Source organism: Micromys minutus, assembly GCF_963924665.1.
Source record: "Micromys minutus genome assembly, chromosome: 24".
Taxonomy (NCBI): Eukaryota; Metazoa; Chordata; class Mammalia; order Rodentia; family Muridae; genus Micromys; species Micromys minutus.
In genome coordinates this window covers 12,888,395-12,905,605 of record NC_137959.1, presented here as the reverse complement: position 1 = coordinate 12,905,605, position 17,211 = coordinate 12,888,395, and the positions used below count along the sequence as shown (strand labels likewise).

The window sequence follows — 17,211 nt, the reverse complement described above, 5'->3', positions numbered from 1 at the left end:
TTAAAAAATGTAATATGATATTCTTAAAAAAACAAACAGATTGAACAGATTAATTAAACAAAATATAACCCAGAAACATACATACACAATATAATCAACCAAAATTTGGCAAAGAAACAAAGGCAATTCATAGGACACAAGACAAATCTTTCATTTCAGCAGGTAACAGAGCAAGTGACCTACACTAGAAAATGAGTCTGAAACCATTAAGGTGGTTCAACAGGTAAAGACATTTGCCACCAAGGCTGACAACCCAAGTTTGATGCCAGAAATCAAAAAATTAGAGGGAGGGATCCCTGCAAGTTGTTCTCATTTCTACCCGTGTGCTATGGCACATGTGCATACATGGGCACACACACATGCACACACAACAAATGGACAATAAATACTTTTTAAAAAGATTCTAGGGAGCCTAGCATGGTGGTGCATGTCTTTAACCCAAGCATTTGGGAGGCAGAGGCAGGTGGATATCTGTGAATTCAAGGCCAGCCTGGTCTACAGACAGAATTCTTAAACAATCAGAGCTACATAAAGAAATCAGGGGTGGGGGAGGTGCAGATTCTAGAGGCTGGAGAGATAGCTCAGCAATTTAGAGCCTTTGTTACTCTTAGACCCTGATTCGATTCACAGCACCCACACAGACTCACAAACATCTATGACTCCAGTACCAGGGGATCTGCATCCTCTCTTGACTTCTCACGTGCATGATGGCATACAGACATTTTTACAGAGCACTCACATATATAAATTAAATAAATAAACCTAAACAAACAATTATAGGTACACAGATCTTATACCACACACACACACACACACACCACTTAAACAACTTAAAATGGGCCACAAACTAAAATGTAAAATACAATATTATAAAACTCCAAAAAATATGGGTATGGTGGTACATGTCAGTAGTCCTATGGAAGGCTATCAAGCCATAAAGTCTTGGAAGTACCAGGCGGCGGTGGTGGTAAATGCCTTTAATCCCAGCACAGAGGCAGGGAAAAAAGAAAAAATAAACAAGAATGGAGGGAGGGAGGGAGGGAGGGGGAAAAAAGACATGGTAGAATCTTAACCAGCTCCTGCTAAGTGAAGACAAACTAAAACACTGTATCATCCTATGTGACATTCTGGAAAAAGCAAACTTGAGGAAACAGTGAAGTGAGCAGTGTTGCCAAGGGCTCAGGAACAGAAGGGGACAGTCACTTGAGAATGTAGAGAGCAAACTTGACAATGCAGTAAGACACCTTAGAAAAAGTGTCTCAGACCTGCAACTCAGCACTTGGGCTGAGGTAAGACTGCGGCTTCAAGGCTAACCTGAACTATTCTAGGCTAAATAACACGACCTGCCTCTAAACATTTAATCAATGGAGTAACTTCTAAATAATAAGAAAAAGTGTGGGTGTTCTTGGGTTTGGAGATGGCACTTTAGACATAATACCAAGAGTACAAACTCTGAAAGAAATTATTTGACTACACTGAAATTAAACTTTTTCTCCAGGTATTGGGGTGTGAGGGCAGGAGGTTTGGGGGGGGGGTAATGTAAGCTATGACTGTAAGAAAGTATCTGCAATTCCCTTATCTGATAGGGCTGATATCCAAAACATACAAAGAATTCTTAAAATTCAACGGTAAGAAAACATCCCAAATAAATTATGGGCAAAATATCAGAACAGATACTTCAGTAATTGTATGGGGTGGGAGTAGCTTTTTGCTACACTGGTGCTCTTAGTCTGTTTATATAACTACAACAGACTTTCAGACCAGGTAACTTATAAGCCACAAAACTTTATTTGGCTCGTAGTTCTAGAAGCTGGAAGAATAAAGATGATTTAGCACATGTCTATAATCCCAGTGCTGGACAAGTTGAGGCAGAATTGAAATTCAAGGCCAGCCTGAGCTATACAGCAAAAACAGCTAATTCACCAAAGTGGGGGGGGGGGGATAACTATGCCTCACCTGGTGAGCCTTTCTACTCCCTCATGACAGAGGCAGGACATGGTTGAAAGCCTATGAAAGAGAAATTTCAACAAACCCACTCTCAAGACAGAAAGACAGCAATGTAAGAAAGCTAAGGAGGGGAGCTGGAGAAATACCTCAATGGTTAAGAGCACTAACTGCTCTTTCAGAGGTCCTGGGTTCAACTCCCAACAGCCACATGGTGGCTCATCTGATGCCCTCTTTTGGTGTGTCTGAAGACAGTATACATACAATAAATAATTCTTAGAAAGAAGGAAGAAAGGAAGGAAGGAGGAAGCACGCAAACTAGCTAGGAGATGGTTCAGTGGTTAAGTACTTGCCCCACCATTGTAAGGACCAGAGTTCATATCCTCAGAACCTATGGAAATGCCAGGTGTGCTCAGTGGCCTGCCTGTAATTACAGAGATGCCCAAGCAAGAAGGCTAGTGAGACTAGTAGGCACATCAGCAAGCTAAGGGCTTAACTAAGAGATCCTGCACCAAAAATGTGGACAAGCGACTGAGGATGACTCTCAGCCTCAGCATCAGGCCTCCGCATATATATGCATACATGAGCATGCACACACACGTCATAGACAACATACATATACATGCATACAATAAACATGAGAGTGGAGAAGGGGGGTGGGGGAAGAACAAGAATAGCATCAATCTAGTCTTGAGGGCAGAGCTCTCATAACTTAACATTTATTTATTACTAATTTACTTCATCTTGAGACAGGGCCATGGGCTGGGATGTATCTCAGTGACAAGTGTGCTTGCCTAACATGTATGAGATCCCAGGTTTGGTTTAGAAAACCCTAAAAGGCAATGTCTTACCATAAAGCCCAAGCTGGCCTTGAATGCACCACCTTCCTGTCTCAGCAGCCCCGCTCCTTCCTGGCTGTCTAGTCATCTCTTATAGACCCCAACTCTTGACTTTGATGCATTCAGATGATACTTCCAGCACATGAAGGAAATCTGAACCACAAATTAAATTGCTATCACTACTCATCTAGTAGAATGGCAAAAAGCCAAAACAATAACCGAGGAAGAAATGAAATAACAAGAAACCCCATTTTCTGTTTATGAATGCAAAATAATGTTGACACTTTGGAAGACCCATTGGTAGTATTTTTAGAAAACGAACATATTCTTACCATACAATGCAGCAATTGCTTCCAAGCTTGGCATTTGTGCACAAAGCTGCTGTAAACATCCACCTGTAAGTTTTTGTGTGGCCATACTTCTAGTACCTTTGAATAAGCACCAGGAACACAGTGGGCAACAGAACCATCCTATCACAGATTTCCTGAGCTCTAGGATCTGCACTGCCGAGAGTGAATCCTACTGCCAAACTTGACCACTTAACAGCACCTGGTCCATCGAGACATTAGTAATAGGAAACTAGGAGCAGGGGAACATATGGAAACTGAACTTCCTACTCACTTTTTCCATAAACCTAAAACTGCTTTTCAAAACTCACTGACGCACATATACCTTGAGGAGGAGACAAAAAAGAAGAAAACTTCTTTATTTAGACTGTAAAAAATGCATGGGGTCATCTTGCCCATGACTGACTGCTGCCTCCCCAAAGAACTCCTGAGGAAGCTAAAGCTGATCCAGGGCTAAGGGCCAGAGTCCTCAGAGTCCTGCTCTCCAGGACACCCTGCTGTCAATGATCTTGCTCTACTGTTTTAAGTGTCTGAGGGGGAAGGGGTCACCTCACAACCTTACTTCTATCAGCCTGAAAACAAGAATGATTTGCTTCAAGATTAAAAACATTAGCACAGACAAGGAAAAATAACCTAAGGCTAATTTGAAAGAAAAAAAAAACAAAAAAACAAAAAAATACTGTTCCTGAATGCTGAATTAAGGCTGTGTGAACTTTGTCTCCTGGGCACAGGCTCACAGGTCACAGATCTCATATGGCTTCCCTTGGCTTCCACAGATTAAAAGCTGAGGCAGGGCAGCAATGGGCAAAGGGCTCTCATGTAATTTCTAACCACAGACCAAAGGCCTAGTACAGTTCATTCTCAGAACTACTTTCTCTTTTCACACTGACACACATACACACACACACACACACACACACACACACACACACACACACACACACATGCAAAAGCGTGCACGCGCGTGCACCAAGCTTCCCAAAGCCCATTTCACTTTTCCATGGTGGTCCTTACTTCTCCCTCGTGCCAGAAGTCCAGAGGGAGCCAAGGAAGGAGACCTCCTCTTAGAAGTACCAGCTACCAGCTAACAAGGGAAAGGGATCAAGCAGAAAATGAGGTTACAATTCTAGTGCATTAATATCATCAAGCAAACAGGATTAATGGCTACCTATATCACAAAGGCCATTCAGATTTGGCCTTTAAGTGGTTGTTGTTTATTGAGACAGGGTCTCTCAACACAGCCCTTGCTATCCTGAAATCAGGAAATATATAGACCAGCCTCCATCTACAGTGAACCTAAGGCGCATACCACCACACTCAGCTGGTGTTGGATCCTTGCTGGGACTGGAGTTACAGCCAATTATGAGCCACTAGAGGGGTGCTGGGAATTGTACTTAGGTCTTTAGAAGCTTTAAGCAACCAATGCTCTTAACCACTGAGCCATCCCTCCAGCTATTTCCCTTTTAAAAACATGTATAATCCATTGTAAAGTATTCATGAAAAAACAAAACAAAACAGTCTCTAGTTCCAATTATGAATTTAAGAGAACTATCTAACCAAACAAAGTAAAGTAACGTAATGGAGACAAGATCAGAGAAAGGGAGAGTGCAGGGCAGTTTACAGAGGGCTGCAGAGATGGCTCAGTTAGTGCCTAAGCATGAGAATCTGAATTCAGACTGCTAGCACACATGTGAAAGCTGAATGTGACCCTACATGCATGTCTGCAACCGCTGCGCTAAGAGACAGATCCCAGAGATTTTCAGCCAGACAGACTAACCGAAAACACAGAAAGAATCTATCTCAAAGGAATTAAAGAGAAAGCAAAAGAACAGGACACCATGTGTCCTCTTTGGCTTCCGCATGTGCGCACACAGGCACACATGTCCAAATACATAAATATACACACACAACACATCCAAAAATCTCAACTAAAACAAGGAAAAAAGTAACCTAATTTCTTCAACAAATTTAATAGAGAGGGAAACAGATGGCAGAGAAACCTATAGATTAAAAGATTTAAATAGCAGGGAAAGAACCGTATTTAGATCATGCTTTGAACAAGCTGTTTTTAAGAGGTTATTATAGGACAATTGGAAGACAAATAGTGGATGTTTCATTCCACTTAATGACTACAGGCAGGCACGGTAGCCATCACTGCCAAATCCAATATTCAGGATGCTGAGGCAGGAGGATTGCCGGTGTTCAAGGCATAGTAAGCTACATAGTGAGACTCTATTTAGTTAATTTTTCCCTTTATCTTGCTATTACATTTATTTATTACAAAACGAACAAAACCCACAACCACTAAGGGTAGTACTATGGCATATAACTGAAGTTCCCACTAGGGGAGAAGCTGACCAGCCCCAGTTCAAGATCAATCTGGTAGACAAACCTAAGTAAGACACCACTGAGGAGGATTTCAAGGACATGTCCCTTCCCCCCCCCCAAAACCTAAGCCTTGGGAATTCAGACTTTTTCAATGCCAGGATGGAACACAGGGGCTTTGTGCATATAAAATTTTTTTAAAAAAAGGGTTCTACGACCAAGCTGCAATCCCAGGTAAGACTGAGACGGAAGGTAAAGACATGACTTATCCAGCAGGGTTATTCCAAGAAACCTGGTGTGAGCATAGCACCGTAAGTGCTGGAGAGAGATTCTTGACCCTCACTCATACTGCCACTTGGCACATGCAGCCACTGTAGAAAATGGCTTGGTTTCGTTTCTCTGTCCCCTAACATCAAGTGTAGAAAGTGGAGGGAGTCTAGGAAGACGTCCTAGTGAGTACAGTGATTGGTATGCAAGCATGAGGACCTGAGTTTAGATCTGAAGCTCTTAAGAGGTGGATGGTGGAGTGCCTGTCTGTAACCCCAATGCCAGAGATTGATGGAGACAGGTGGATCCTGGGGGCCTAATGGCCAATCAGCCTAACCAAAACAGTAAATAAATTCCAGGTCAGAGAAATCCTGTCTCAAAAAAAAGGTGGAGAGCAAAAGGAAGACATGTGATGTCGACCTCTGATCTCCAAATGCATGTGATTACACCACATGTACACACACAAAGAAGAAAATATAAAAACTAGTTAGCAGCTTCTTTCAACTAAACATGTACTTACCACATGGTGCTTTTGGGCATTTATTCCCCCAAAATGAAGCCTTATGTTCACATAAAAATATGTACATAAATGTTTATAGCAGCTTTATTTGTAACAGTCAAAAACTGGAAAGCACTTTTCTGGAACATCCTTCATCTAGTGCCACCATACAATGGAACACTACTCGGTAACAGAACAACTGCTGGCACATAAGGCAAGCTGAATGACTCGCAGAGAGATTTCAGTGACAGGAAAGCAGCCAACGGTACAGAAGACAGGATTCCATTTACACCACATTCTCAAAAGGGCAAATTTACAGAAAGGGAGGACAGACGAGTGCTTGTTAAGAGTGAGGAACGAGAAGGCTGTGTCTGACTATGGACATCAGAGAGATCCCCAAGTAGATAGAACAGTTGAGTCTTTTCTGTTGTTCTCCATGAAGGAAACATGATGAGTATCCAAGCTGAACCTAACCTACTTCTGTACCTTCATTGTGGTGGTGTGTATGAATCTACAAATGCCGTAACTCTGTACTCAACACACACTTGCATGGGAAACTGGCAACATACAAAATGTCACACATTGTGACAATGCTAGTCCCTTACTTCTGAATTAAAATAGTAATTGGATGTTACTAGTTTACAATGAAACTGAGCAAATAAGACTACAATAATCACGCTACTAATTTCTATAACGTCCTACTATCGATTATCTCAAAAGAAAGAAATGCAAGTACATATCAAGAGGTTAATTATGGTAACAAGTACAAAAGTTTTGTTGGTTTTTGAAACATGGTAATAGTCTCTATTTTCTTGAGCGCTTCTACTTACTAAGCTGCTGATAGGCAAGCAAGTACTTCTGCACTAATTACAACCCACCATTTCAGGAGGGACCTAAGCTAGAATTCCTACGTTTTGTTATTAAATACTAATGTGTAATCTCTGGGCAACAGATACCATAAATAGCCCCATGTTCAACTTTTTGGGCCCAAAGTTCTTAGTATAAAAGTCTTACTTATATCATCAAGCAGTTTCTCAGAATTTACAGGTGATTGTGAATTAATAAAAAGCCTAGCTCAAAGCCATCTTCAAATTCAATATATAATCATTCATAAGAAAATCATTCTGTGTAATAAATATATACAGTGTAACAAATGTGAAGCCTTTTTGATGTTTCACAGGTGCTGAGTCCTTAGCAAATATTCTCAAATTGAAAGAACATTCTACTGTCTTCTCAACTTCTTAGGAAGCTCTGAGCTATCTAGTCAGCTCTGTAGAAACAAGTACATATGCTAAGGGGACCAACAATTTCAAAAGCAGCATCTTCCATGGCCTATTATCCTATCAAGAACACCCCACACCTATGTGTAAGAGATTTAATCTAGTGTCAGTGGGTGTGATTCTGAAATAGTTTCTGCCACTAAACACTACTCTATCAGTCAGAGAGCAGAAATGAAAGCTGTGTGAAATCATACACCAGCCAGCTTCTCTACATCCCACAGGGAAGGTGCCCATGAATTTTCTCAGCATAAGAGAATGCCTACTATTCACTGCTTTCATGTCTACCCCATTTCTACAATTCTCAGACTGTCTGAGAAAGAACTCATCAAGGAAGACATCTATCTGCCCAGTCCAGTCACCAAGGAAACCCATACCATTCCTTCCAAGAGCCTTTCTGGGCCTGACGCTAGGACAGGTAGCTGTTTCATGAAAGCATGAGATGAGGGCCACCCAGTGCACAAGGACCCTGACCTCTCCCTCACTAGTCTCACGTCCTTTTCCTTCCTCTCTTCCTTCTGGTGTCCTAATCTCCAATGAAAACACAGGGCAGACTCTAAAAAACTCTGGGTGATGCTTCCCTTTGCTTCTCAACAGCTAGCACAGTAATAGTTTTAAAGGACTACCTGTGCCAATGACCCAAAAGAAACACTCACCCACCAGTCACACAAACTCTCACATGAGGCTGTGGCTGGAAAGAAACTCAGTTGAAATTAGTATACCAAACTCTCAGCAATTCTCAACTATGAATTATGGGTAGCATAGAATCTACAATTTGATGTCTTCCTGAAAATACATTTCTGTATTCCAATCAGTAAAACTAAAGAGTCCAAGAGTTCGGTTCACTGAAGAATTACAGTAGGCTGCATGTTCAAACACACAAAAATTAAACTGAGAACAAAAGGCAGAGATAAAGTCTTCTAATTTCTTTCCTACCAACCTGTGTTCATCTGCCTGGTTGCTCAAACGCCCAGCAGGAACAGCAATCCCACGGTAATGCTAAAGAAACAAGCCACAACAGCAGCACTAAAGAAACAAGCCACAACAGCAGCGCTAAAGAAAGCCACCAGCACTGCTATATAGTCAATGGTGACCACTAGAATGGAGAATGGGTGTGGCAGGAGAGTACAGCCCCTTAGCCCCTGACTTTCAAAGCTCTGTAGTTACTAAACCCACCACTCAGCCAGGATCCTTTTTTAACCTGTCCTTCCTTTCACTTACACTCTTATCTCTTTAACTTAAAAACTGATTCCTTGGGCTGGTGAGATGGCTCAGTGGTTAAGAGCACTGACTGCTCTTCCAGAGGTCCTGAGTTCAAATCCCAGCAACCACATTGTGGCTCACATTATCTGTAATGGGATCTGATGTCCTCTTCTGATGTGTCTCAAGACAGCTACAGTGCACTTATATATAATCAATCAATCTATCTATCTATCTTTAAAAAAATAACTCCTTAAACTTGCAATTTCCAGAAGCCTGGGGTGCAGCTTGGTGAATTATGAGTCCTTAGCATACTATGCGAGCCCAGGTTCACCTCCCAGAACAACCCAAATATCCCAAAAGTGAGGCTATTTCCCAAGTCTATTTGATATCTCTTTTGTTAATTCATGGTCTCTAACGTGACTGAGAAAGTCACTGAAGCCTTAACAAACTACAGAGACCTCCCAGGGCAGCCTCGGTCTCATCCTCAGGAAGTCAGAAGGTATTAGACACCGTCCACAGAAGTTTCTCAACACCAGGTCAGGATAGAGGGCTCCGAACCACTAAGTTCCCGAGCTGGTAGCTCTATATATCCTTCCTTCTCTACCACAAATAAGCTAAACCTCCAAGAAAAGGGTATCTGGCTCATTTCCACGGACAAGAGACAGCATCCTGCAACACAGCCAGCCCTAGAAAAAGGGCACATGAAAACAATTGTAAATAAATAAAGAAACAAATAGTAAAAAGAATTTAGGCCTGGTGGCTCAGGTGTTATCCCTGACACTCAGGAGACTGAGCCAGGAAGATCACAGGATCCAAACCCACTTGGGCTACAGAGTGTATTCAAGGCCAGCCTGGGTAACTTAGTGAGACTCTGTCTCAAACATTAAAAGAAAAAAACTCAGAGGATACAGCCCATTCAGAGGTCCTTGTATAACACACACAAGGCCCTGGGTTGAATCTCTAAAATAAATAACAGGCAATGCAAATATTCTCTCTGGACTTGGGTTTATGGCTTCAGGGGGACAAAGGCTGAGAAATAGTAAATCCAGACTAATTTCATTTTGAAAAACTAAAAAGAAAAAGACTTTAGGATGAAATCCAAACACTTGTTTTCTTTCTTCCTTTTTCCTTTTCTTCTTCTTCCTCCTCCTTCTTCCTTTACCCTTTAGTGGCATTACTAGAGATGAAACCTAAGGTACCGTACAAGTGATGTACCACTGGGCTACACTCCCACCCTATGAATTGTACTCTATACTCAAGAGTATTTCTATCCAGTGAACAGAAGGGAATACGTACATAAACATAGGGTTAAACATAAGCTTGCACTTGCAAGAACATGAAGCCTGTTGAAGAAGAACTAAAAGAGTCAAGAGCTTGGACACTGAGGAGTCGGGCTCAAATTTTAAGTCTTCATGAGCACTCAGGAGTTTAGTCAACCACTGACCCAAGAGACACAAGACACAAAGGACAGAGTTCTAATGCGTTGTTTCAAGTCCCTATCTGGAGAGTCAACTCAAGAATCCAGGAAACGTAACTTGTTCATCTACTGGCACATTACCAGTTAAATCCCAATAAACATGGAAAATACTGGTAAGAAGCACACTAAATTTAATGTCAGAACAGTGATGGGCTCAGTTGCGATGGGCTCAGTTTTCTCTGGGGCTGAAAAATTCTATTCTACAAGGAAACTCTTTAAACAGGAGGTAAACAACTCAAAACAGCTTCTGGATGTCCCTAAACTGACCAGATTCACTAAGCCACTCCCTGAAAAGGTAAACAAAACAAAACAAACAAACAAACAACCCCCCCCCAAAAAAAAAAAAAAGCTGAGACACACTCAAAAGAGCAGAGTTCAGCTGTAAAGACAACTCTGAGACCAGACCAGGTAGCTACCTGGATAATACAGAAACCTGGCAGATGTTTAGACAAACTGGCGTACCTAGAAAGGACACTCAACCTACAGTTAAACTGCCTGCCATCTATGCTATATGCTCCGGGTTCCTAGCTTTGTGAGCTATAATCCATGCTGGATAGGCTTTGGTTATGCAGGTGTCATTTCTGCTCCAATAAGTAACCTTTCACCCAGATTCCTTTAAGTAACCCCCAAAAAGTCACATTTCACCAAGTTTTGGCTTTTATGGTATCCATACTTTGGTCTGTTTTGAGTTTCCCCGTCTAAAGTGAGTAGACATGTATGTTATGTCTCCCCAGGGAAAGTTTTGTCACACAATGAATAGCACCATACTGAGGTACACTCAGAAGTCCTACTGTTTACATACCTGTAATTAAAATAGCAAAACTAGGCTGGCAAGATGGCTCATAGGATAAAGTTGTTTGCCATCAAGCCCTGGTGAGTGGAGATCTACAAGACTCAGAAAAGGAATGCCAGCTCCCAATATACTGTCCTGTTGCTTCCACTACCCCCTTACTTACGTATGTCCACAAATGCAAGTGAACACATGCACACACACATACAAAATAAGTAAATGAAATTTTAAAAAATAGCTAAACTCCCTTAAAAGCTAAGAAATTAGACCACGTAGATCAAGAAAAGAATCACTGAGAACCCAGAGACTTAGCAAACCTTAGAAACCACTCGCTGCATCTCTGGACGCCAGGAAGGCGATTCCTAACTGCTGCTGTCTTCTTCAGGGAGAGGGAAAGAATACAAGTCTGATGGAGTGATAAGCCGCTTAGCAAGTTTACAATCAGTTTTTAAGCAGTAATCCCTCAGGGAAGTGAACATTCCTCCCAGATCCTTCTGAGGGCAATGCAGTATCCGAAGCTTCTGCGTGGGAACTTTTTCAGGATTAAGGGGCAGCCAGCACTTTGGATGTATAATGTATCTTTTCTAGAAACAGTCCAGAGGCTTCAGTAGAATGCAGCTAGGGGTCTTCCAGGTATTATTTGACAGTGATTACCTAAGCAGAGCTCACTCCTGTAAGACAAGACCACCAAGACCCTCAGCATCAAGTTGTCACTAGACCACAGGGTTATGCTTTGCCTTGGAAAGGCTGACAGGATGGACTCACAAATCTTTAATCAAAGGTGATGACCATGGAGAGCGCCCGCCCTTGAAGCTGGGCAAAAATGACTGATCCATGAAGGATCTCCTCTGGAAAATGAGGGCAGCTAGGAGGCATTCCCCAGCATCACTCCTGAACCACATGACATACTTTTCCATAAAAAGTGGGAGTTGTAATAGTAGTGTACCGAGTAGACACCAGCCCACTCCAGCAGATGGAACCCACCAACTCATTTTACCAGACCTTCAAAAAGGTACACAAAACTATCTCTCCTTGCCAAAACCAGGTCAGAGCTGAATGGGTGAATCTACGTTCACACAGGATTACTAATTGATTTCCTGAGGCCTCACTACTGATCAGCACCTAAAAATAAGAAACAATTGCAAAGCTGATTTTCCATGCTAGAGCTACACAAACCACACACCATACTTCTTACACACACCACACCAAGGTCCAAAAGCCTAAGTTTACTAAAAGAAGAAGAAAAAGAAAAAAGACTCGGTAACCTAATCCAGCCAACACAGGGGCTCTTCCCAAAGGGAAACCAGGCTGGAAACATTCCCAGCTTATGTACATAATTCACTAGGGCTCAGGTAAGATTCCATTTTGTAAGAGCTGAACTTTAAACACAAAGTCACTGGTGGAGCAACATTCACATGTGAGCACCAGCACCCCTAAGTGAAAACCACTGCTACCTCTGCCACAGTGACAATCTCACAGTGAGGAGTCACCGGCCATGAACTCCTGCAAAGTTCTGTCAGGGTTCAGAAGAGCTCACCATTTATGACAACCTCAACATAGCTGTCACTCGGTGCTTTCCGCTCACTACAGACATCGCAAACACTAGATTGTTTTTTTTTTTTTTTTCTTAAATAAATATAAAAGATGGGCCAAAGGATCAAGAGCAGGTAGTGTCTTTCAGGGCTGACAAGATTTTCATCGTGGATTGGGGGAGGGGAAGGAGCATTCTGGATGTTTCTATTCTTGGCAAGAAGAGTACCTCCTGGTCCTAACCATCTAAAGACACTAAGGCAGAAATGGTCTCAGGAAGTTAACTACCCAATGCGTAGGGGCTTCATCTTGGGGTGTGGTGATGGGGAGCAAGGTGGGGAGGACAGGAAGAGATCAGAGGGAACCTGGGAGAAGGACAAGTGATAATACATCGGAAGGTGTGAACAGTTAGGAGAGAAGAAAGGTAAAGAGGACTGCGAAAAGGAGGGGATAGCTGAAAGGAATTCCAAAAGAAGCTCGACCGAGGCTGGTTAAGCTATGAAGAAATGAATGGCCACCAATGCTCTGAAGGCTCCACTGGGGCTCCCCATCCCCCCCACCGCCCACCCCCCCCCGTGGGCGTGTTCCCCGCTGTGCGGGTCTGCCGACCCTCCAAGGCACAGGCCACGACACCAGCACTCACCCCACGACTCCCTGGTTGTAGTTGCGTCGCTTCCACGGGGTCCCGCTGTACACGCCCCCGCCGCCGTCCGCCCGTCCGCCCCCGGCCGCGCGCCCTCCGCTGGGCTGCAGCAGGCTGTAGTTGAGTCCGTAGGTGCTGGCCTTGTTGTCACGTTTCCTCTTGTTGCTGCTGCCCGAGGCCGGGTCGGCAGACTCAGAGGCGGGGAGTGCGGCCGCGGGACGCGGGGACGAGGGCGCCGATGGGACCGGCGACGCCGAGGGGCCCGCCGCTGCCCGCCGTGCCCAGGCCGCCGGCTGGTGGTGATTGTTGTTGTTGTTGGTCGTCTCCAGGGGCAGGAAGTCTCGCTGCTCCGCGGGCACGGCGTGGCCGCCCAGTGGGCGCTCCCCCGAGCGGAACATGCCGGCCGGAGCCGGGGCCGTGCCGCCGGGGCTGCCGGGGCCGCTGCCGCTCCCGCCGCTCGCGCTGCTCGCGCCGCTGCTGTGACAGTGGTGGTTGAAGTAGAGGTTCCTCAGCCCCTGGGTCGTCTCCCAGATCTGCATCCACAGACTATTGGACGGTCCGAGCTGCTCTGGCTGGAACCAGGCGATCCTCGGATCCATCAAACGGCGGCGGCCGCTGCCCCCGCCCCTCCCGGCCGCCCGCAGGGCCGCCGCCGCCGCCGCCTCAGGCGCACGCCCGCCCTCGGCCGCCGCCGCCGCCGCTGCCACCCGGGTTCCGCCACGGGCGGCGCGGTAGCGCAGGGAGCCTGGCCGGCGCCGGCGGCGTCGCTCCCGCCCTCGGGGCTCGCAGGCCCTCCCCCCTCCCTCCGCCCCTCCGCCGAGCCCCTGTCACCGGGGTTCCCGTGCAAATGGCGGCGGCGGCTCCCGAGAAGGGCGAGTGGCAGCGGCGGCGGCGGCAGCAGCAGCGGCGGCGGCAGCGGCGGCGGCGGCAGCGGGACGCGCCTGCTCCGTAGCGTCCGTGCTGCTCGGCCCCGGGGCGGGGCCTCCGCCGGCTCCGCCCCTCGCTCCGCTCCGCCCCGCCCCGCCGCCGCGCTCGCCCCGCCCCGTCCCTGCTGCCAGCCGTCCGCGGGCGCCCCGAGGCCGCACCGCGCGTCACAGAGGCCGCGGCAGGCTGCGGGCAGCGGGGCCGCAACCGCCCGGTCAACCGTCCCGCGCTAGCTTAGCTTGGGTCGCACGTACCTGGGCCTCCGGGCACCTCGGACGCGCGCGCCGCCGCACAGCTCCGTTGCCGCTCAAGCACCGCCGAGGCACACGAGGCGACAGCCGACTCCGCGGAAAGTGACTGATTTGCGCCGCCCACCCCGCTCCGGACGGCCCGCTCCGCCCCTCGGTCCGGGCGCGGCCCCGGGGCTCCCGGCCGCGCGCCGCGCGCGCACTAGAAGGGCGGGCTTCCGCTCAAAGGCCGGGTTTGCACGCGGTTGCACGCGCACCTCGGTTCCGGAGCGGTCTCAGCGGCCTCCGCGTCGCGAGTCCTGGCACCACTGTCCGGCTCGAGGGCCACCCAGTACGGCTGTTCCAAGGTGCACTCACGTGCTCCAAGCCCCTCAACTTTCATAACTAAGAACACCCGAAGGCTTTTAAGCCTAAAATGACTCCACGGTTGCGGTTAGTGGTTGTTTTCCATACAGTGCTCATTTGTGTAGCTTTCTTCTGGCGCGAAAAATACCCCAAAAGGGGGGTGGGAGGGTGGTTTTCAGTACTTTAAATTATCGAGAATGGAACACTTAACTGTGCGCATGCTTCAAGCTCGCTGCAAATTCCAGAACCAAGTCCCTGACTGACACTTGGGCTTTGGCTCTGTGCCCAGTTCAATATCCTGGAAAGTTTGGAGAGTTGTTGTTAGTTTTGTTTACTTACTTATTTTGCAGGTGATTAAAAACCTGTTTGTCACGGAATGAATCATTGCTCTATGTATTTTTCTTGCTAAAAAAGATTACAGTGACCACTGGCTGAGCTAATTGTAACTCATTAGCATGCACACTTTGAGAAACCCTGAGGTTCCTCAGCACTTTATAAAGCAGGCAGGAGAATCAGAAATTAATTCATGGTCATCCTCAGCTGCATAGCAACTTGGGATACGTTAAGACACCCCTACTCGCGCGCGCACGCGCGCACACACACACACACACACACACACACACACAGACACACACAACTACTATAAATAGCCACTGTAGTGAAGACACTGTTAAATGTTCCCATTCTTTCCCAAGTCTCTGTAAAATACATGTCAAAATACTAGATATTCAGTTATTTTGCACATTTCCACACATGCCATGTTATACGTCACTGCCATTGGTATTTTTAAAATTTTTGTATATTTAAATTTTTTCTATTACAATAGTACCTTAACACAAGTTATTATTTGTTGTGTTTGAGCTAATTTTTTTCAGAAAACATGAACTACTATAGTGTAGCTAAAATGATCAAATAAGATAATATACGAGAGCACTTTATAGAGGCTGTAGAGATGGCTCAACCTTTAAAGCCTTTAAGAGCACTGGCTACTCTTCCAGGGGACCCCGGTTCAATTCCCAGCTCCACATGGCAGCTCACAGCTGTCCAGTTCCAGGAGATCTGACACACAGACTTACATGTAAGCAAAACACCAATGTACATTAAAAAAATGAAATTTAAAAAGTTCTTTATAAAATCAGCCGTGGGTGAGCTACCATCCGCAGGGATTTTATGCAGCCCAAGAAATGCTGGCTGCTCAACCCTGCCCAGCCTGCCCAGTCCTGCTTGTACCTTAACCACTCCTGCAGGCTTTCAGCAGATCCTGGGTGTCTATCCTCCACAAAGAGCTAAGTTAAATGACCTTAAAGAAGTTAACCAACCAGGGCATTTGGCAGCTTTCCGTCAATTTACTGCCTGGTTGAGGAAGCAAAGAGAGGTAAATATTCAAACTCAGATTGCAATTCATTCAATTAATTTAACAAATATGTCAGATGCAGTTATATGCCAGGTCCTGAGAGCACAACGAAGAACATGATGATAAGGTCCTTGCCTTCGTGGGCCTTGTGTTCCAGTGGCTGAAGCAAGTGAGTAATGAGACTCTGGTCAGTGCTGAGGGGGAAAAAGCAGGCTAAAGGGATCCTATTTTTAGATGAGCTAGTCAGGGAAGGCTGCTCTGAGGTAGTGTTATTTGAGGAGGGACTTAGGTAAGAGACTAGGCCATGACCATTTACAGAATGATTTATTTGATGAAGTAGCAAGTCCAAAGGTCCTGAGGTAGAAATCTGATTTGTGTATGACATAATAAGGCGATTTGATTAAATATTGAATGTATGGCATAAACACCTACAGTATATATTCTGAAAGATCTTTTAAAAAATTATCCAACCCAGAGATAGCTTGTTTGGTAAAGTACTTCCCATGAAGACTGAAATTTGATCCCTAACACCCATATTAAAACACACACACACACACACACACACACACACACACACACACACACACACACACCAAAAAGCAGGACTAGTCAGGCAATAGAGACACACTCCTTTAATCCTAACACTCAGGAGGCAGAGGCAGGTGGATCTCTGTGTTCAAGGCCAGTGTGGTCTACAGAGTGAATTCCAGGACAGCCAGAGCTACACAGAGAAACCCATCTCAAAACAGCAACAACAACAAAGCAGGTATAAGTGGTTTATATTTGTAATCCCAGCACGGCAAGGTCAACCTAGGCTTCTTGGCAAGCTCCAGGTCCTGGTCAGAGTCTCTGTCTCAAACCACGAGGCAGAGCTGGCAAAGATGGGTCAGTGAATAAAGCTGCTTGGGTCCACATGGTAGAAGGAAAGAAACCACCTCCCTGAGTTGATCTCTGATGTCCACATGTGTGCAGTGCCATGTGTACCACAGACAGACAGACAGACACACATCAGCTATACGGACACAAGATTAAGTCCAGCTACTTGGAGGACTGTATTATTCAAAACAATCTACATTATAGGAAAGAAAAGAATACAGCTATTACAAACCAAGTATTTTTCTCCATATTCCAATACCCTGTTTGTTTTCAGTATGCTTTTTCCTATAGGGGACAATGTTGAGTTGATTATCTTAACTTGG

The 17,211-nt window shown here is 45.4% G+C and overlaps 1 protein-coding gene across 2 annotated transcripts in view; it reads right to left on the bottom strand.

The window, feature by feature from the left end:
• TENT4B (terminal nucleotidyltransferase 4B) overlaps nucleotides 1-13,755 on the bottom strand; it is a 57,501-nt gene extending 43,746 nt beyond the window's left edge. For both annotated transcript variants that reach the window (XM_080937480.1, XM_080937481.1), the window contains exon 1: nucleotides 13,142-13,755. In XM_080937480.1, coding sequence (XP_080793606.1) covers nucleotides 13,142-13,740 — 599 coding nt within the window. In that variant the 5' untranslated portion in view covers nucleotides 13,741-13,755. The remainder of the gene's footprint in view (nucleotides 1-13,141) is intronic.
• Between the last annotated feature and the right edge of the window lie 3,456 nt (nucleotides 13,756-17,211).